Source organism: Procambarus clarkii, chromosome 19 (assembly GCF_040958095.1).
Source record: "Procambarus clarkii isolate CNS0578487 chromosome 19, FALCON_Pclarkii_2.0, whole genome shotgun sequence".
In the NCBI taxonomy this organism is placed as follows: Eukaryota; Metazoa; Arthropoda; class Malacostraca; order Decapoda; family Cambaridae; genus Procambarus; species Procambarus clarkii.
Genome location: NC_091168.1, coordinates 13,469,967 through 13,491,032, shown reverse-complemented (window position 1 = coordinate 13,491,032; position 21,066 = coordinate 13,469,967). Strand labels below are relative to the sequence as shown.

The 21,066-nt window shown below is 46.1% G+C and overlaps 1 protein-coding gene across 3 annotated transcripts in view; it reads right to left on the bottom strand.

The window, feature by feature from the left end:
- The window catches only part of LOC123757609 (kynurenine/alpha-aminoadipate aminotransferase, mitochondrial), a 221,862-nt gene that overhangs the window by 157,310 nt on the left and 43,486 nt on the right, over positions 1-21,066 (bottom strand). For 2 of the 3 annotated variants that reach the window (XM_069326948.1, XM_045741417.2), the window contains one exon: positions 10,145-10,212. In XM_069326948.1, the coding sequence (XP_069183049.1) occupies positions 10,145-10,211 (67 nt within the window). In that variant the 5' untranslated portion in view covers position 10,212. Of the gene's footprint in view, positions 1-10,144; positions 10,213-21,066 lie in introns of those variants that run through there. The other variant, XM_045741418.2, reaches the window with a different exon arrangement.

Here is a 21,066-nt window from a genome sequence, read left to right as displayed (position 1 = left end):
GAGCTGTGTTGAGGGTTTAAGGGACCTCTAGGATTATTCAGGGGAATTCACAGTACTTAATGAGAGCAGGCAATTGATTGGTTAATTGCCTTGCTGAGGTAAGTGTGTGTTCACAGTAGTCCTTTGCAATGGTTGCAAGAAAAGGGGGGCAGTAATATTGGTATACTCTTGTGTGTTGCACAACTGTGTGTCATTATTGTGTGGGCACAGTAATTAGCGAGTTGCAGTAGCCGCAACCGTATGTGGGCAGTGCATTTGTGTTGTTGCATGCCATTGTAGTGTGACCTATGTAACACCGGGGTTACTTTGTTTCTTTAAGTTGTGTTGAGGACCAAAGGATTCAGTGAGTTAATAATTGGGGAATTAACTGGATAAGGGGTGCACACTTATTGTTGAGTGAGTGAGGGCTGTTATGAGAGAGAACAGCATTGAGCTTGAGTGAGATACGTCTCGGGAGCAATTAATTGTCCGTATGACAACTAATTGACCACTCTAGCTAATTATGTAATTAGCTTTCTCATCATGAATTCATGTAGTGGGAGAGGATCTGTCAGAGTCTGTCAGTATTTGTGTTAACGTAATTTGCTCAAGACTAATTACCTTTCTGAGGTATAGCAATTAGTGGCTCATGTTAATTAGTGGAGTAATTAGCATCTGGAGAGCTCCGATGACTCGGTAAAGCGAGGTCATGGAGCTAGCATAAATCGTTGTATTAATCATATCCTGTCTGACGACAGTGGATTAGTGGCACATCTTGTTAATTAGGGGTAATTAACTCCTTTCCCGTGAAGTCACAGTGTTTGATGAGACCTGCTTAGGCAGTGCGGAGTAAGACGTATTTATGGATGATTAATTATCAGTCCTGGTGACAGTTAATTAATTACTCGGAGCTAATTAGGGTAATTAACACTCACTAGTAATTTTTTGGACACAGACTGTGGAGAAGCTACCAAGTTAGGGTAGGCTTAGTTAAGGTAACTCAATGGGGATGTAATTAGTTGTCCGTTTGACCTTAATTGAGGATTACTCACTGAATACTTGCTAGGCGTCAAGTGTGATGTAATATAAGTTTGAGTTATTGTTAACAAGAGAGACAAGTGTTAATGATTAACGTAGAGTATCACCATGATGTTGTCTAGTGTGAGACAATTGTTTGTGATTACCGTAGTACTTTGTTGCTGACTGCTGCGATCAGTCAATTAACGTAATTAATCACTTAAGGCAATTTCTTTTGGTTGTCGTCTGGTGACGAGAGTAGAGTAATCTAGGGATTTGTGGAGCTTTGTCCCAGAATCCCGCCTTGCCTGTCTTTGTTATTATTTACAGGGCAACTTCTTGTAGGGAGTTGCAAAGAGTGTTCACACTGGGTTGTGATAGGGGGGTCACTGTTGGACTACCCACCTAGTTACGTGGGTCTCTCCTGGGGGGCGGGAGGACCCCTAAGCTTGTGATTATAGTAGCTGTCAGGGAAACCGAGACACTATTGATTGCATGCTTGTGTCTTCAGTGGATATCCTTCATTTGTTCAGTTATTTCATGTTGTCAGCCCGAAGTGTCAGCAAGATGGAGCCTGCTGTCACTTCTCGAGGGGCTGTTGAATAGCTGTGTTGCAAATGCCACTTGATGGACAATAACATAACCATTCGCTGTGGTGTAACTTAGTCTGTGATATTTTTCTTTGATTTGCAATATTGCGTCATCAGTGGGCACACCTGTGTTCAGGTTAGTTCAGTATGCAGCCTCACAGCAAGGGTTGCTATTTAGCTGCTTGTTATCGTGCCACTGGATTGACATTAACGTAACGTAAACTCGGTAATGTAGTAGTTAGTCTCTTGTTATTAATAAATTGTTATGTTATAGAAAACGGTCTTTGTTGTCAACCCTTCAACCATATTGTTCCACCATATTTCTGCACATTACGATTAAATGTTGATGTGATCTTGATAAGGCGGCTGTTCTTAGGAATTCGAATTCCAATTCATAGCGCCACATCAAATATAAATATTTGATTGTGAGAACCCGTCGGTTACCCTTTATTAGTTTTAACGTCCTGTTTAACTAGGAGGAGCCAGCGGCCTATTGTGGACAGGTTTTCACCCCTGGTGGTGGAAGCCTGGCGGTTTGCTCCCGCTTTTCCTTTTTCTGTTGGACTCATGCTTAACTGCCGTGAGCAGCCTTTAAACTTGTAGTCCACCTCCTAAGGGAGGTAGGCGTAGAAAATAATCTCACATTGGGAATGGCATGATACAGGATACTTTGTGCCCTGCTGTTTCCAAAAACACTCCTATCTTTGGACTTGTCATCATCAATGGCAATCATGAAAGTTTGCAAACCAGGAGAATTTGTACTACCTTGGTTTAGTGGAGGAGGTTGATTATCCCGGGCCGTGTGGGCCCGGGATAATCTCAGTTTACCTATGGGTATTGCCGGCGTTTTATTGTGATGTTTACTGTTCAGGAAAACTCCCTTAGGATCCTCCTCTACGACCAGGAGACCATCTTGATCTAAATGATTGCCATGTAACAGTGGTTTCTTAAAACCTTCAAAGGTATCGTGAATGTCTGAAGGAGAGATGCTGTACCCACCTCCAGCCGTCGCCATGTTGACTCGCTTCCTTTTTTTATCTTTATGTAATGGTTGGCTCAAGGAACATTCCCTGCTCGCATTTTGTTCTTAATAATAATAATAATAATAATAATAATCATGTGTTATTATTAGTAGTAGTAATGTTTTATTACATAATAAAGTAAGTAAGTAATTATCAAAAGAAGGCACCAAACCGGGAAGGCTATGTAGCACCATCAAATACGCAAAATAACCAGAGGGCGCTAAATATCACCAAGGATGCCAATACGAGAACAAAAACGCATAAGGCGAACGATATCAAAAGTATCCGAGTCACCAAGAATTCTATCGAGGGACAGGTGACCGCGTGGGGCGGTCGGAAAGCAAGACACACGCTCGTCCTGGAAGTCAGGACATTCAAGAAGGACATGCACGACCGTAAGAGGGACAATGCAACTAGGACAATAAGGAGCAGGGCGGCGCTCCATCAAGTGACCATGGGTTAAGCGAGTATGGCCAATACGCAACCTCGCCAGAGCTGTTTCCCACCGCCGGTTACGGTGGAAGGAGGACTGCCACGAGGAAACACAACATTTAAGAGTACGTAGCTTGTTACCAGTAACAGACAACCAAGAAGCCTGCCAACGGGTAAGGACTGAGGAATGGATAACCGGGTAAAAGTCGGAATACGGAATGCCCTTACGAGAGATGGGACAAGAGCGGACAGCTTCCTTGGCGGCAGCATCTGCACGCTCATTTAAAGACACACCAATATGGCTGGGAACCCAACAAAACTCAACCGACTTAAATTTACTGTGAACGAGAAACAGCCAATGCTGGATCTCGACAACCACTGGATGAACCGGATTAAAGGACCCGAGAGCCATGAGGGCACTACGAGAATCAACAACAACTACAAAGGAGGACTGACAACGAGAAAGCAGGAGACGAAGAGCATAGAGAATAGCATAAAGTTCCGCTGTAAAGATGCTAGTCTCCGGAGGCAAGCGACACATATAAGTGCGATCAGGAAAAACAACAGAGTAGCCAACACCGTCCGCTGACTTAGACCCATCGGTGAAGACAGAAACAGAGCGGAAGTGAGAAGAAAAGTGCTCGAGGAAAAGGCGTTTTAGAACCGTAGGAGGGGTAAAAGCTTTAGTGATACGGGTCAAGGATGTACAAAACCGCGGAAGAGGGACCCTCCACGGGGGCAAAGAAGGAACAACACGAGGAGAAACATCAGAAATACGAACGGAAAGAGAATCCTGCAGGCGAGATAACCGGACAGAAACCGGAGGTGGTGAAGAGGAATAGGAACCGCAGGAGGGGTAAAAGTTAAAGCACGACAGAGGCGAGAGGAAGGATGTTGCAAGGACCGCGCAAAATAGCGAAGACAGTAGCGATCACGGCGGTCCGGGAGAGACAGGAAGCCAGTGTCAACATACAAGCTAAGGACGGGAGTCGAACGAAAGGCACCAGAACTGAGGCGTAACCCAGTATGGTGCATAGCATCAAGACGGCGAAGAGTAGAAGGAGAAGCAGACGAGTAAGCAGGGCAACCATAATCGAGCTTAGACAGGACGAGAGAGGAATGTAAAGCAAGGAGAGTGCGCCTATCTGCCCCCCAAGAAGTATGGGACAAGACCCGAAGGAGGGTAAGGGCCTTAGAGCACTCAACACGGAGGTAAGAGATATGGGGAGACCAAGACAAACGAGTGTCAAGGAATAACCCCAAAAGCTTCGCGGAATCTTTGTATTCAAGGGGAAGACCATAAAGTGACAAAGAGGGACGAAGAACAACCCGTTTCCGCGTAAATGTCATGGCACAAGTCTTAGAAGTAGAGAACTTGAAGCCATGATCAGTGGCCCAAGACGACACGGCATCAATTGCAAGTTGAAGCCGGCGTTGAAAGAGAGGCGAATCATCACCCTGACAACAAAGGGTAAGATCATCGACATAGAGAGCGGAGAAGACACCAGAAGGAAGAGAGGAAAGACGACCATTGAGGGCAACCAGAAAAAGAGTAGTGCTCAGAACACTACCCTGGGGCACACCTTCGTATTGCTGAAAAGAGGAAGAGAGAGCAGTACCAAGGCGCACCCGAAAGGAACGACGAGAGAGGAAGCTGCGGAGAAAGAGAGGGAGATGACCACGAAGGCCAAAAGAATGAAGTTGAGATAGGATATGATAACGCCAAGTGGTGTCGTAAGCCTTTTCCAGGTCAAAAAGGACGGCAACAACGGAGGTCTTCGCAGCAAAAGCAGTACGAATATAGACCTCCAAGTTCACCAGGACATCTGTCGTGCTGCGGCACTTGCGGAAAACAAATTGAGAAGGGGAGAGGAGGTGATGGTGTTCCAGGAACCACATCAGACGAACGTTAACCATACGTTCAAAGAGTTTGCAGACACAACTTGTGAGAGCAATAGGGCGAAAGTCCTTAGGGGAAGTACCCAGAGACCCTGGTTTGCGAACAGGGAGGACAACGGCATCGAGCCAGTCCTCAGGGACTGACGACGACTCCCAGATCCGATTATACAGACTCAGTAAATACTGAGACGTGCTCGGAGGGAGATGGCGAAGCATCTCATAATGAATACCATCGGAGCCCGCCGCCGTAGAACCGCAGAGGGCCAGGGCAGAACGAAGTTCAGAGAGAGAGAGAAGGGATCATTATAGGGAAGCTGTAGATGAGTGCAGAAATCTAAAGGACGAGACTCAAGGACAGGTTTACGAAGAAGGAAAGATTGGGGAAGATGCAGACCAGAGCTAACAGAAGAAAAGTGGGAACCTAGTTCGGAAGCGACCTGCAACGGGTCCGCCACAAGAGTATCATGGAGGTAAAGGACCGGTGAAACATCGGGAACGAACTTACCCGCTATCTTGCGGATACGCTTCCAGATCTGGGCCAGAGGGGTTTCGGACGTAATTGTTGAGACATAAGATGCCCAACATTCACGTTTAGCCGTACGGATGGCCCTACGGGCCACCGCACTCGCTTTCCGAAAGAAAAGAAAAGAATCGGTCGTCTGCCTACGACGGTGCCTCTTCCAGGCTGCACGCTTACAGCGGACAGCCCGAGCACAGTCCGCATTCCACCAGGGAACGCACTTCCGTGGACCCCGAGAGGAAGAGTGAGGAATAGAGCGGAGGGCAGCGTTGAAGACAGTGTCATGGAAAAGGAGGAGAGCGGGAGAGAGAGGCAGAAGGGAGAGGTCAGAGAGAGCAGCACTGAGGGTAAATAGGGTCCAGTCTGCCTTAGCAAACTGCCACCTAGGGAAAGAGAGGGAAGGGCGAAAGGAGAAAAAGGAAACAAGGATGGGGAAATGATCACTTCGATGGAGGTCATCAAGAACCTGCCACGTGAAATCTAAGTAAAGAGAAGAAGAGCAGAGAGAAAGATCAAGACAAGAAAGGGTGCGAGTCCGAGAGTCCAAATGAGTGGGCTCACCAGAATTCAGAAGAGACAGGGAAGAAGAGAGGAGAAACGGCTCAAGGAGGCGACCCCGGGTATTCGCCAGCACGTCACCCCAAAGAGAATGATGACAATTGAAGTCACCCAGCAGGAGCACAGGCTCCGGCAAGGAGTCTAGGAGGTGTTTCAAATCAGGAAGAGAGAGCGGGACACTCGGGGGGAGATAAATGGAACAAACTGTGTACCATTTCCCCACAAAGATACGAGCAGCAGAACAATGGAGAGGCGAAGGAAAAAGCAAAGGAACAAAGGGAACATCAGCACGAATCAAGAGAGCAGAAGAATTAGAAGCCCCAGCAATGGCTGGGGGGGGGGGAGAGAAAGGAATAGCCACGAAAACGACCAGGACGAGCACCAAGCATTGGCTCCTGGAGACAGACACAAAGGGGCGAAAACCGCGAAATCAGAAGTTTGAGTTCGAGGAAATTGGCGTAATAACCTCGAACGTTCCATTGAAGAATGGACAACGACGAGAAGAGAAAGGACAAAAACAGAGAACAAGGAAGAAACAAAGGCGAAAGAGCAACAGAGCACGTTAAAGAATATCAGGGTCGGGATCAGGGTCAGCAAAGTCAGGGTTAGGGGGCATGGGTAAACTGAGCAAAGACGGAGGGAAGGAAACGGGAGAACAGATCAGAGGTGGGCGGGCGGGGTCCGGAGGAGGAGGAGGAGGAGGAGGAAGAGGAGGAGACAACGGAGAGGAGCAGTCATGGACAGCAGCAGGAAGAGGGGGAGTAGAAAGAGGGGAGCGCACCTCAGCAAGAGCAGCAACCGAAAGGAAAGCAGGGGCCAAAGAAACCTCCATAGCAGGAACAGGGGGCGCAATCACTGAAACGGGAGGGGAAGGAGCAACAGAGCCAGAAGTAGGAGCTGAGGAAGAAAGCGAAGCCTTCTTACCCGCCCGGGAAGAGGAAGGAGAGGAGCAAGGCTTTCGCTTCTGACTTAAAGAGACCGGTGTCCCAGCAACTACGTACCGGGCAACGGATTCCAGTGTCTCAACAGGAGAAGCCGAACGAGAGCACACACGACGGCCGTTAGGAGAGCGATGGACATCCGCCTGCACCGACAGGCGGTGGGGAGAGCCGATAGATGGAGGAAGGGGATGGGAAGGAGGATCGGAGGGGGACGAGGAAGAAGACACAGGAGACACGACAGACCGGGTAGAAGGAAGGGGAACCCCAGACAGAGGACCAGGAGGAGGACCCTTCGGGAGAGAACCCAAAGGAACAAAGGAGGGGGCAGTGGGCACATCAGGGTCCAAGGCCCGGAAACGGTTGTGAGTCTGAGGAAGGCGGGAAGGACGAGGAGAGGAAGAGCGCAACACGCGAGCATAAGAGATATTAGCAAAAGGCGGGAGCCGGCGAACCTGGCGTCTCGCCTCAGGAAAAGATAAACGCTCCCGGTGCTTCAAGTTGAGGACGGCTGCCTCAAGCTTGTAATGGACACACGCACGGGAGAAGGTAGGATGGGCCTCACCGCAGTTGAGGCAACGAGCCTGGGGAGAAGTGCACTCCGACTTAGAGTGACCTTCACTCCCACACAAAGGACAGAGAGAGACAGTCCCAAAGCAGCGGAGGGCACCATGCCCAAACCTCCAGCACTTGTTACAAAGTCGAGGAGAAGGAATATACTCCTGGACAGAGCACCTCGCACCAGCAAGAATGACAGAGGATGGAAGGGTCCTACCATCAAAGGTGATCTTCACAACGCGAAGGGGTTGACGGCGACGACCACAAGGGGGACGAGTAAACGAGTCAACCTGGAGGACAGAATGGCCTTGGGCATCAAGGATATGCCGAATATCATCGTGGCAATCCTGCAGATTCCGAACACCGGTTGCAACATGGGGTGGGAGGAGAATAGTGCCAACACTGGCATTCATCTGAACGTTCTTGAAGACCCGAACAGGAATCTCGCCAAGGCAAGATAAGGCAGCCAAGCGGGAAGCCGCATCCTGAGAAGGTGCAGCAACGACACGTGTACCGAGACACGAGTGGGGTTGAAAGTAACAGACGCATCCACGGAATCTACAAGATGCCGATGGAGGGAGAAATCGTCAGGAGGCGCAGAATCAAGAGGGAGGAGATCAAAGTATTTGGCCCATGAAGCAGGACCAAACAAGGCCTGATACGCATCAGCACGGGAAGGAATCGAGCGAGTGCGGTTGGGGCGCGAACGGCATTGAGAACCCCTAGAGAGAGAGGGGTCAAAAGGCGCAGTAGTCACAACGAAAGACTTGCCACACCAGGGGACGTAGTGGTCACCACCGGGGGCTGGAGGCTCGACCCAACCACAGAGGAGGGAGGGGAGCTGGGGGAAGAAGTCAGGACGGTCAAAGGAGGAGCAAAGTCGGGGTCCAACGCAGCGGGAGCTACAGAGCCTGGTCTTCCAATACAGGCCGACTCGGGGGCTTGGTCGCCCACCCCACGAGCCTGAGAGGGTACAACGGAAACATTCAACGACATAGAGACGAAAAGTGACAAATTCATCCACGAATGTGCCCCCATACCCACCATGGAGCCACAATTAGAGGCAGGACACCCAACAGGAAGCTATCGCCGATCATGCTGGGGCCCCCTAGGGGTGCGTCGTGAGTATACGCCCCACAAACGCCACCTTAAGAACCGTCAGTCCGTCGAGATCGGGTTCAGCGACGAAAGGGGGATTGACAATAAAAGGTTCCCCTCTCTCGAGACGTTGGGTACTACAGTTCTACGGGTGCAAGAGTATGCCTCCTCAAGCACCCGGGCGTCAAAATAGAAGAAGTCCAAAGAAATAATCCAAAACAAGCAAAAGGTCGGCAGGAAACGACAAGCAGATAAGAGAAGAGGGGGGAGAAAAACGAAACATAAGGAAAAGGAAAAGCGATCCAGCACAATTGGAGAAGACAGCAGCAGGAGTGCAAGGCCAGAAAAGGACAGAGGACTGCCCAACGGAGCATCACACTCCGGCAGCCGTCCACCAAGCCCCCTCACGACGCCAACGGGCCGGATGGGGAGGGGGTTACATAATAAAGTGATATGGTCATATTACCAGTATTAATACCATGTATGCAGTGGTGTGACTTCACTTGGAATAAATATACCACGTTACTTCTGTATGTTTAGACAAGTTGAGGCAGTCAGTGAGATCATGAAGAGTAGGTTCCCACTCACTCTTCAGGTCCCACAAACATGACTACCTCATGACTCAAACGCTTTCTTAATTTTACATCAGCAAATTACGTCAGCTTATGAGAGAGTACTGAACCTCTGTTATTTTAGGCTTCTGCCCAAAAGTCACAAGCATAGTAACAAAACAATACTTGTCCAATTAAAGATTTTTTTTTCAACGTATTAATTTCAAGAACTCTTCATGTACTGACAGCACATAAATCACTACTTCCCGGGCATGCATGGTGGCCCTTCACCCGCTGTACCTTAATTATGGGCAAACTCACGATCTCGCTTTGACCTCTGAACGAGAGGCATCGAACCCCCGTAAGCGGGGTTGCTTGCCGAGGACTCTATCATAACAACAGTTACATGATGACAACACACCTCCTGCTAGGTCACCGTGGTCTTGACCGGCTGAAGTTCCAGTAATTCACTAATGAAATATTCTTTTGCGTCCACATTCCTGGCCAAGCACACTTAAGTCTGTCTGAAGCTCTCCCTGCCCTCCCCCCATCCACCCACTTCATGGCACCACACGACAGTCTGAAGCTCTCCCTCCCCCCATCAACCCACTACATGTCACCACACGACAGTCTGAAGCTCTCCCTCCCTCCCCCCATCCACCCACTTCATGTCACCACACGACAGTGTGAAGCTCTCCCTCCCCCCCCCATCCACCCACTTCATGCCACCACACGACAGTCTGAAGCTCTCCCTCCCCCCCCCCATCCACCCACTTCATGCCACCACACGACAGTCTGAAGCTCTCCCTCCCCCCCCCATCCACCCACTTCATGTCACCTCACGACAGTCTGAAGCTCTCCCTCCCCCCCCCCCCATCCACCCACTTCATGGCACCACACGACAGCCTGAAGCTCTCCCTCCCCCCCATCCACCCACTTCATGGCACCACACGACAGGGAATTAATTTCCAACAGAACTTACTCATTTCACTTATTCCTGAAGGCTTTCTTTTGGCAGATGTTGTCGATATGAATTTTGAATAATCCATCCTGAAAAATAAAAAACAGTATATGTAATGTTGTATTTTAATGTATTAATTAAACACAATACTTATTAAATTAAACAATTAAATTTTAATTATACAATATTAAATTTTAATTATACAATATTAAATTTAAATTATACAATATTAAATTAAATTAATATTAAATATCATATTAATATTAAATTAAACAATTAAATTTAATTATACAATTAAACTCAATAATCGGAGTTATAATAATGTCATCTCTGAACCGTTGCTCCATGTTTCCGTTGCATCTGACCTTTTGAAGAAGTGGTCTGGGTCAATATCCTCCAAATTGTTGAGTATTTTAAAAGTTTCAATAAGATCAGTACTGTCATGTCTTGTTTGCAGTGTTGTTAGCCCTGTGGCCCTCAACCGTTCCTGGTATGAGAGTCAACTTAGTTCTGGAATAATTTTGTTGTCCGGCGTTGAACTTTCTCCAGAGCAGATATATGTATTTCTGAAGATGAGTCTCCATGCTTGGATGCAATAATCCAGGTAGGGGTGCACCAGAGATTTATACAGTTGAACGACTACCCTCTTTTCCTTGCAGCCAAAATTTCGTTTGACTATTCCTAGTAATTAGTTTAAGGGGCCACAAGGCTAACAACATTGCTAATCAGACATGGCAGGGCTGATCCGCGAATCCGATGACCACAGCCGGTAAGCAGGAGGTGGAAGGATGGGGCAAGGATGCAGAAAACTTGAGCAGAGAACGGGATGCGAGTTGAAGGTAGGTACAGAGCGGTGACTCAACCACAGGGCTGATATCCACACTTGAAATACTGAACAGTTTGGCGGATATTGATCCAGACAACTTAAAAAGGTTCAATGTGACACAAACAAGGAGCAACGCCTTCAAGTTTAACAAGCCACAATGTAGGACAGAACACAGGAGATGCTTTTTCACCCACAAGATTATAAACCCATGGAACCACCTACCCGCCGGAACCGCACCTGCCAAACATGTGCTGAATTACAAAATCCAATTCGATAAAAGCATCAGGACAAATTGGGGGACCTTTAACAACCCGCCGGCTTCTTGTCCTCGTCGAGGCCTACAGAGAACTGGTGTCCCTCTGATGAATTATTATTTTCCGAAATATTTGCCACATAAAAAGAAATCCCACATAGAATCCTACATAAAAGTTAAAGATGATGAATTTCTAGACTACCGTCGAGGAGAGTATCAAGGAATGAGAGAGTAACTATAAACCATCAGAATTTAATGGGGTATGAATTTAGGGAGAATGAATTTAGGGATATACCCATAATGTCAAAAATAATTAGGAAGAACTGAGACCCAAAAGCTCCAGGTGTTTATGGAATTCAATCTAAAGTCTTTAAGGAACTAACAGAAGAACTAACTATACCTGCCGCTGAAACTACTTTTCACAAAATCTCTGAACCAGAAGTAACAATGTAGGTAGTTCCTCTAGATTATACAAATGCAAATGGCACCACTGTTTTTTCAAAAAGTTTGAAAGAGCTCAGCAGAAAACTACCGTTTCCAAAACATTTTTGGAAACGGTAACCACCTACTCAGACAAGGGCCTTCCAGTGGATGTGGTATACATGGCTTTTGCTAAAGCCTTTGATAAGGTACTACATGAAAGACTGGCAAGGAAATTACAGGCCCACGGAATGAATAGTAAAATATTAGAATGGATAACGCAATGGTTGAAGGAAAGAAAATAAAGGGTCGTACTAAATGGGAATGAAACTGAATTGTGAAATGTGGTAATTGGGGTGCCACAAGGGTCCATTTTGGGGCTAAACCTTTTTGTTATATCACTCAAAGACATATATGAAAATATTACAAACCACATAATAAAATATGCATATGACAAAACGATTTATGGCAAAGTGGGAAATGATAATGACATTGAAACCTTACAAAGAGAACTTCATGATCTCAACAAAGGGTCTGAAGACCAAAACAGGGTTATAAACCAATGGAACCGCCTACCAGCCGAAGCCTTAACTGCTAAAACTGTGTTAAGATTTACAATCTATCTGGAAAAGATCATCAAGGCAAATGTGGGGACCTACGACAAGTCACTGGCTTCCTGTTCTGGTCGAGGCCACTAGGGTTGGTGGCCCTGAGGTAAATCAAGTAAAATATCTGAATTTAAAGAAGTTTATAGGGGAAATATTTGTGAGATTTTATAACTTGACTTTAGCAAAGCCTTTGATACTATATGTTTCACGAGAGACTCATTACAAGGTTGGATGTGCAAGAAACTCTTGGGGGGGGGGAGAATTGTGAAGATGGATTTTGAAACAAGTATAATATATTTGCTCCATACTCTCATTAGCTTATGTGCAGAGAATGGGATGGGTTTGTTAATCCTACATAACCTATCTCTAAATATTCACATTTCCTAAGTGTACAACTAATTACAGTTAATAATTCTTCCCAATCTGCTAGAGGATGGTCAGGTCAGGTGAAGACTGGTAATATAACCAGTCAACAGCGAGTCATCATCGACGGGAGACATCTCCGTCACGCAGGGTGCAGTCGCACCTCCACAGATCTCCAGTATCAGCTCTTGATACTGGTAATGGCTCAAAATGCCCACCACTTACGGGCTATTCATGCCCATGCCATCTTTAGGGTGGCTTAATCTTCATCAATCAATCAATCATCCACGGTTACCGCCCCACTCCTGTGCCAGGTAAGTCCACTACGGGCTCACCATAGCCCGTGCTACTTGGAACTTTTTGTTCCCAGTAGCTGAATCTATAACAACAACAACAACGAATCATCATCATTCACGACCAAAGATCACATTCACTCAAAAAAACACTAACACTTACGGGCTATTCATGCCCGTGCCACCTCTTGGGATGGCTTAATCTTCATCAATCAATCAATCAATCATCAATTTAACTCCAAAAGTGGTTCAATACAGACAATTGAGAGATGTCAGACACCTTCAGTATTCACCAACAACATGTAACACTCGAAGTGTCCAGTTCCATCCCTCACAAGACGCTTCAGCCTGGACACAGAGCAGACCGCAAGACTCTGGCCGCATCGAGCTTCCACGTTCTCGTCCCGCACTCGAGCTCCTCGATTTCGTGAGCATTCCGAGCGCCACGCTCTACACACTCGCCCCTCATCCGAGCTCTATACCCCCGGCCTTACTCAGCTCTCTGCCCCTCTCCAGGCTTCGTCTTGACTACTACAACACTTCACTATATTGCCAACAAACCGACTGCTGTAACCAAGACTATACTAAATAAATATCAAAACCACTAAACACTTTATGTCTAATCAACCAAATATGTACATGTAAACTTACGTTACAAGTTATTAGTTTAATAATCACTGCAAATTTTCAAGTATAGTTCAAATTTACTTCTTGGCTCATCTGTTGCTTCTTCTTGTCGATGACACGTGCAGCTCTATGTGGCTACGGTAAGCCCGATACTATGCTGACGAAATGCCTTTGCCAGCATATAATAATACTAATGATAATGTATTTTTTTGAATATTTTATATTATATAATAATAATAATATATTTAAGTTAATACTTTATCCATATTATTTAAATGTAACTGTCCACTGATCTGTAAAAGGCCTATCAACACCAACAGTTTACAATACCTTAATTATAATTTTCAATAAACATTACGGAATTACGTGAAAAGATGAATTATGAAATTCAAGCAAGAGACATGGAAGCTGCATACAGAGTGGAGTGCCAAATCCCTTGGTGTAAATACCAGAAGAATTTGAGTGAAAATAGACAGATGTTGGCACAAGTTAGACCTTATCAGAGTTGCACTGTCTGAAAAAATCTTTGTTTATGTGTATGAATGTTTGACCAGGAAGAGAAAATCTTTTCATTAAACTGCGCCAAGTTCGTAAAAATTCCAATGGGTCAATTTAACATTGTTTTGTAAGAGGTGGTAAAATACTAGCTAAGAAGTCTGACACTGAGAAAACTTATGAAATAACCACTAAGGCACACCTTACTGACTGCGGATTAATGGCTGAATTAACAGATGCCAAGTGAACCCTATCCCTGGCGTCCCCTCTACCACTGAACCCTCTCAACCCCAGAGTGTAACTTATAGTTACATCTAACATCCAAAGTGCACTATAGCTCTGCCTTTCCATTCAAAAGGTTTACATTTTTGTTCTTGTTTATCCCGCCATTTTATATTGTTCATTTCTTCATTTGTCACTTACAGTAATATTATTTCCTATTACTTTTATTTCATTTGCATAATTTTAATTTTTAATGTTGCTTATTATCAATCTAAATTTTACTATAATTTGTACAAATTATAGCAAGTAGATTAACAGTAGATTTAGTATTTTACTGTTCTGTAATCGCTAACTTTATTGTATCTTGACTATTGTATTTACATGCAAGCTGATTTTGACCCTGAACTAAATCTGCTGTCACAAATCTACAATAACCAGCACATTGATCATCACTACTGCAGGTATTACACAGCAAACCTTGCAAAAAAAATATCTAAAATAACACTTGCCTATCAGTTTTCAACCAAAATGTCAGATCGCTTGGTAAACATTTTGATGATATAAATGCACTACTTACAGCACTAGGTACTAAACTATCGTTTATTATATTAACAGAAACATGGCTAAGTAAAGACCATACCATCTTTACAACTTAGCCGGTTATAAAGTCATTCACAAATGTAGGTCAAATAAAAAAGGAGGTGGCACAGCAATCTATTACCAAATTATCTTCATTTGCAATAGTGTCATTAGTGATAGAGATGACTACTGTGAATATACCTTTTGCTCAATTCTCCATTAAATCCCTTAAATCCTCCTTGAATATTGGAGCAATCTACAGATCTCTCAATACTAATACAACTGATAACACGGGAATCTTATCATAAATAACAAGCTCAACAAAAATCACATCATTCTAGGTGACTTCAATATTGACCTGAGTCAATAAAATAGCTTTCATGTCGACTATTTCCTAAACCGCATGAACTTTTGTTTTTTTTATTTATTTTTACATGCAAGCATGCTTATAAGTACAATAAAAGTAAACAATAACAACATAGAACACACCAAAATAACAAAGCACAAACGTACAAAAACATAAAGGAACAAATGTACTAAACACAAAAACGCCGACCACAAAACAACAATAATTACAAACAAATCACAACAAGCAAGTTAAAACACAGCGGAATACAATACAGAAATAACACACCAAAACATGAAATATTCAGAACAAGGCTTCCAGCACCGCAAACACACACGGAGAGGCACCAACACAAAACGAAAATAATAATAATAATAACAATAAGAATAATAATAATAAAAATAACAACTAGAAAGGAAAACAAGTATACAACAAACAAAAAGAAAAGCACAATGGCAAAACACGACAAAAAGCATAAACCCAGACCGGGTCACGCCAACAGCCTGAAGGGCACTCAACACGACACAAACAAGCGCACAAACAGCATCATAAAAATATAGAACCACAAAGCATAACATAAGAACACGACATCCACAACCAGACACACACAGTAACTTAACCAGTTGCAAGTCATAATGACCCAGGTCACTGATACCACTGCAGAATCAGAAGCACCTTTGATCTTAAAGACAGAATAAATAATTTTTTGACAACTCTTAGAGAGGTTAAAGTTTCACAAGTAGTTAGATGTGCTTGAATTGACAGGACAAGATAACTTAGGTTCACACCACCTGCAGCTCTTGATACAGGACATCTGTACTGTATGTACAGACATACCTCTCTACTAACATATATATAAGTTATAATTTCGAGGGGGAGCATCAGTGTATGTCAGTACCAAACAGTAAACTGTGACCTGTGTCCACCCCCCCCCCCCCAGAAATATGTCGGAAATTTCCAACACGCAATGCACTAACCCCTAGCACAACAAGATAACTGCATTGTGTTAGGAAATTAAGTTTACTAACAACATTAATTTCTAGTAAGGGAATGCCAAAAGTTTCCTAGTATCAAAGGTGGGCTATTGCCAGACACCACATCTCACGCGGCGACGATTTCTTTATCCAACTCTTACTAAAACCAGTCTGCAATTTGCTTTCATTCGCATTTGTTATTTAGATTGGAAATTAATTAAACTTAACAAGAAGTAAAGTGTACTTCTGTCCCAAGGTGAATTTCCACAACTGTGACATGTTGATTCAGAATAATAATCACGTCATGTATCCGGCATTTATTAAATCTGCTTTAAATCACGAAAAAACTTCTGATCTAGTGTTATGAACAATGGAAAATTGTTCTCTGGAATTTTATGTAAAATATTAGGGCATAAAGTGACGCCAATACCATCTCATTAATGAACGAGATGAATTAAATAGCGTGACTAATTTCCCGGGCGTTCATCACAATCGAGGGAGGAGGATGCATCACTTGCGCACAGAGCCTCACGACAACACGAGCTCAATCAGGTCCCTACAGGAGTTAGCGAATTACCATAGTCTAATATTTGAGTCATCCGAAGTGCTACAGCTCCTAGACATTTGCTGCTATCTCCACACACCAAGGCAAATTGTGTCCGGTCAATTTATTTAGATTCAGTAAAGAATTATGGCCATATTTTCTTGTCCTAGATTTAAATGGCCGTTATGCAGCATGGGACCCTAAACTTTCACAGTAAGTTTAGTTCTAAGTAGGAAGTTATTTCAATCATTTGAGATTAGTTAGGGGAAAGATTAACGTTGCAGTAGTTACAGTGTATGTTTTTCACAGAGTGGAAATAATAAACTGGGATCCAGTCGTCTCAACTTATGGTTACAAGTGGGCTTGACACCACCAACCAGGAGGCGATAATTTGACTGATTCTCGGGACGTTCATCTGATGTATCATATGCAAACCAACTCAGTAGCTAAGCCCTTCTAGTTCATTCTTTAATATTTGAAGTTAGTTACTAACTTTATGTGAGAATTTAATTACCACTATATACCATATTTATTATTATAACTTTATTAGGTAGATTTAGCATTATAAATTCATCCCTCAAAGTTGTGTAAGTGGTAACACCTGGCAGGCTTTGAAATAAACATACAGTCCACTTATAAAGAATTTAAATTAAATGAAAACATCTGTTGGAAAATTCCCACAGTAGTCACCCTCTTTGTATAGAGTAATGTAATTCTTATATTCATTTTCTTTGCTAGTTATTGTGTAAAGCCAAGTTTTCAGGTTTCATTGTTATTTGTGTTTAATATTTTTAAGTCAACAGTTTAATTGCTCATGCTTATTGTTTACCTTCAACTATTCACACTGCCAAGGACATAAGCAGTTTTATTTTAATTTATTTCACCCTTTTTTTTAATGTGTGTGAGGCCAGCCCGTCCTCCAAACAAAGACCCAAAAGTGATTCCATGCACCCGCTAAACCTCCTGTTTATGAATGAAAAACGGTTTACACACAACTCACAACTGATTTTGTTCGAACAGTTGTGGAACAAGTGCTTCACTGACGAATTTTGTTCGAACTACAAATGTAAATGCTTCACCCACATACTACAAATACAAATAATCAGATGATTGCATCGTTGGCTGCTATGGGGGTTTGGACATGCTCGCCTGACCTGCCAGTTGCTGCCTGGTATTGCGAGGGGGCGGGTGCGTTTTGAGGTGTGGAGCTCCCGCTAGCCGGGGATCCGGCTGGCGGTATGACTGTAGCTAGTGATACCCGTGTTCGGCGAGTCGATATTGTGCAGCTGGATTTTTCTGATGCAGTGGACTGGCCCATTGTGGAGACTGTTCTCCTGGACGTGCTCCATATCAAAGTCTCTGAGCTATTGGGGCTGGAAAAGATCTCGCCTGCCCATGTGGCGGTGTCGTTTGCCACGTCGCTGCTTTACCAGGAGTTTGTGGCACGCTGGGATGCACGCTCGCTTCCTATTCCTGCTTCGGCTGTGACTGTGGAGATCTCTGATCCCTGGGGGCCCTTGACATTTGTGAGTGTTCATGGTGTGCCGATGACCTTCCCCGAGGCAGAACTTATGTCGGTGTTTACGCGATATGGTGTGGTGGTGAAGCACCGGTTCACCACTTTGAGTGCGGGCCGGCTGAAAGGGATCCGTCTGGGCACTTGTACGCCCGTCATGCGGGTCACGTGCCCGATTCCTTCCAGGGTTTCGTTTCGTGGGCTCTCTCTGCGGATATTTTATCAGGGTCAGACATGAACCTGTTTCCGGTGTGGCGCTGTGGGCCACGTGGCGCCCAGCTGCAACGCTCCTCGTGCTGAGACCCTTTCAGTTTTCCTGGAAGATGACTTTCCCTGCTTGTCTGTGAGTGGAGGATCCCCGGCGGATCCTTGCTCTGTCCTGGTGCCAGGTGTGGTTCCTGTGGCGGTTCTGGCAGGCGTTCCGTCTGGCCCTGGTATGTCTGCCCCACCGGTGAACTCTGAGGACCTGGGGGCACCTGCTTCGGATCTTCGACGTTCGGTGGTTGCAGAGGTGGAGGCATTGAAGCCGGTTGCTTCCGTGGAGGCATTGGATGGTGCTGTTGGGGTGGTGCCTGCTTCTCCTGCAGACGGACATGTGCTTCCCGGGGCTGTCGGGGTAGTGGTATGTGAAACTTAGGCATTGAAGCCGGTTGCTTCCGTGGAGGCATTGGATAGTGCTGTTGGGGTGGTGCCTGCTTCTCCTGCAGACGGACATGTGCTTCCCGGTGCTGTCAGGGTAGTGGTGTGTGAGACTCTCCCCCCACCCTACGCCCTCTGCCTCATCACCTCTGGTAGTTTCCTTGCTCCCCCGTGCCTCTTCTCCTGCGCCGGTTCCATCGTCCCCGCTGGATACCTCACGTGTGCTGGAGTCTACCCTTCCGCCTGCTGTGTCTCTTCCTTCTCCGGTTCCGGTCTCCTTGGATGGTGGTGGCTTTTTGCCCCGTGTTGTTGAGGCTGCTGTTCTGCGTGATCGTGCTGCCTGGGCTTTGGGGCCGCCTGCCATTGGTTCTTCTGGGGCTCCACTTGCTGGGGCTGACAGCTCCGACGATCAGCGGCCTCTTTTTAAGCGCCGTCGTTCGGCTCGGGATGTGTCACCTTGCCGGACGTGGGCGGAGGAGCGTGATGCGATATATGATGCTGCTGTGGACGACGCTGTGTTGCCTCCTGTGGTGCCTTCTGTGTTGGACACTGTGCCCCCTGCTGGAGGCTCTCCTCAGTGGGCGGTTGCCCCTGGTGACCACAACCTCGTTGTTGTGTTGTCGAAGGATGTGTGACGGGGGAGGGGGGGCCCCTGCTCCTATTCCGGTTGGTGGGAACACTGGGGCGCCTGAGGTGCCGCCCTCCGCAGGACTCGTCGTAAACCATAATGCATGCCCTAGTGGACGGCTGGATGTGCGGCCCGCTGTGCAGCCTGGTGTGCTTCCTAGGGTGCGGCCCTGTGACCGACTTCCTCGGAAGAAACTCTTCCCTATCATCCTCCCGTCCGGTGAGGAGGTCGACGAGTCTGGTGCTAATATGTGTGTTGTATTGGATGACCGAGTGCGTCCTGTACCCTGGTGCCCTTCTACCATCTGGGTTCCGTGGGTGCAGTGTTTCATCATTGGCGTGCCGGATTTGATGCCTCGGCCTACTGTGACTCCTGGACGTGCGATTCCTGAAACGGACCAACTTCTTTGGGATGCTTGCTGCCTACGATTTCCGGGAGTACCCGGAGAAGTATGAGTGATCCGTGTGGTTGGTTTCTGACTGTGTCGTGCGTGTTGTTTCCCTAGTGTCTGTGTGCACTGTTGGGCATTTATGTCTGTGCGTGTGTGTGGTGTGGGTGTTTGTTTTTGGCTTCTGCGTGGCCTGTTTTGTTGTATTTGCGGTTTGTTTTATGCTTTGCCTTGTTCTGTATGAGTGTTTGTGCTGTGGTTGTGCGGGGTTGTGGGTGTTTGGTGTCCTTTCTTACTTGTATTTGCGCGCGCCCCGTGTGTTGAGGTGTGGGGTGGTGTGTGTGTGTGTGTTTATATCTATGTACTTGTCATTGCTTTCTTCTTTGTATATGTTTTCTGTTATTTATGTTCTTATGTGTATTTTTGGTTTTACTGTATATTTGTTTTTGGTGTCCTCATTTGTGTCCGGTTCCGCTCCTTGTGTGCGGAGTTGGTCTGCCCGTGATTGTGTTTTCATTTCATCCCCTGTCTGTTCTAGGGGTCATCCCCTGTCTGTTCTAGGGGTCATCCCCTGTCTGTTCTAGGGGTCATCCCCTGTCTGTTCTAGGGGTCATCCCCTGTCTGTTCTAGGGGTCATCCCCTGTCTGTTCTAGGGGTCATCCCCTGTCTGTTCTAGGGGTCATCCCCTGTCTGTTCTAGGGGTCATCCCCTGTCTGTTCTAGGGGTCATCCCCTGTCTGTTCTAGGGGTCATCCCCTGTCTGTTCTAGGGGTCATCCCCTGTCTGTTCTAGGGGTCATCCCCTGTCTGTTCTAGGGGTCATCCCCTGTCTGTTCTAGGGGTCATCCCCTGTCTGTTCTAGGGGTCATCCCCTGTCTGTTCTAGGGGTCATCCCCTGTCTGTTCTAGGGGTCATCCCCTGTCTGTTCTAGGGGTCATCCCCTGTCTGTTCTAGGGGTCATCCCCTGTCTGTTCTAGGGGTCATCCCCTGTCTGTTCTAGGGGTCATCCCCTGTCTGTTCTAGGGGTCATCCCCTGTCTGTTCTAGGGGTCATCCCCTGTCTGTTCTAGGGGTCATCCCCTGTCTGTTCTAGGGGTCATCCCCTGTCTGTTCTAGGGGTCATCCCCTGTCTGTTCTAGGGGTCATCCCCTGTCTGTTCTAGGGGTCATCCCCTGTCGGTTCTAGGGGTCATCCCCTGTCTGTTCTAGGGGTCATCCCCTGTCTG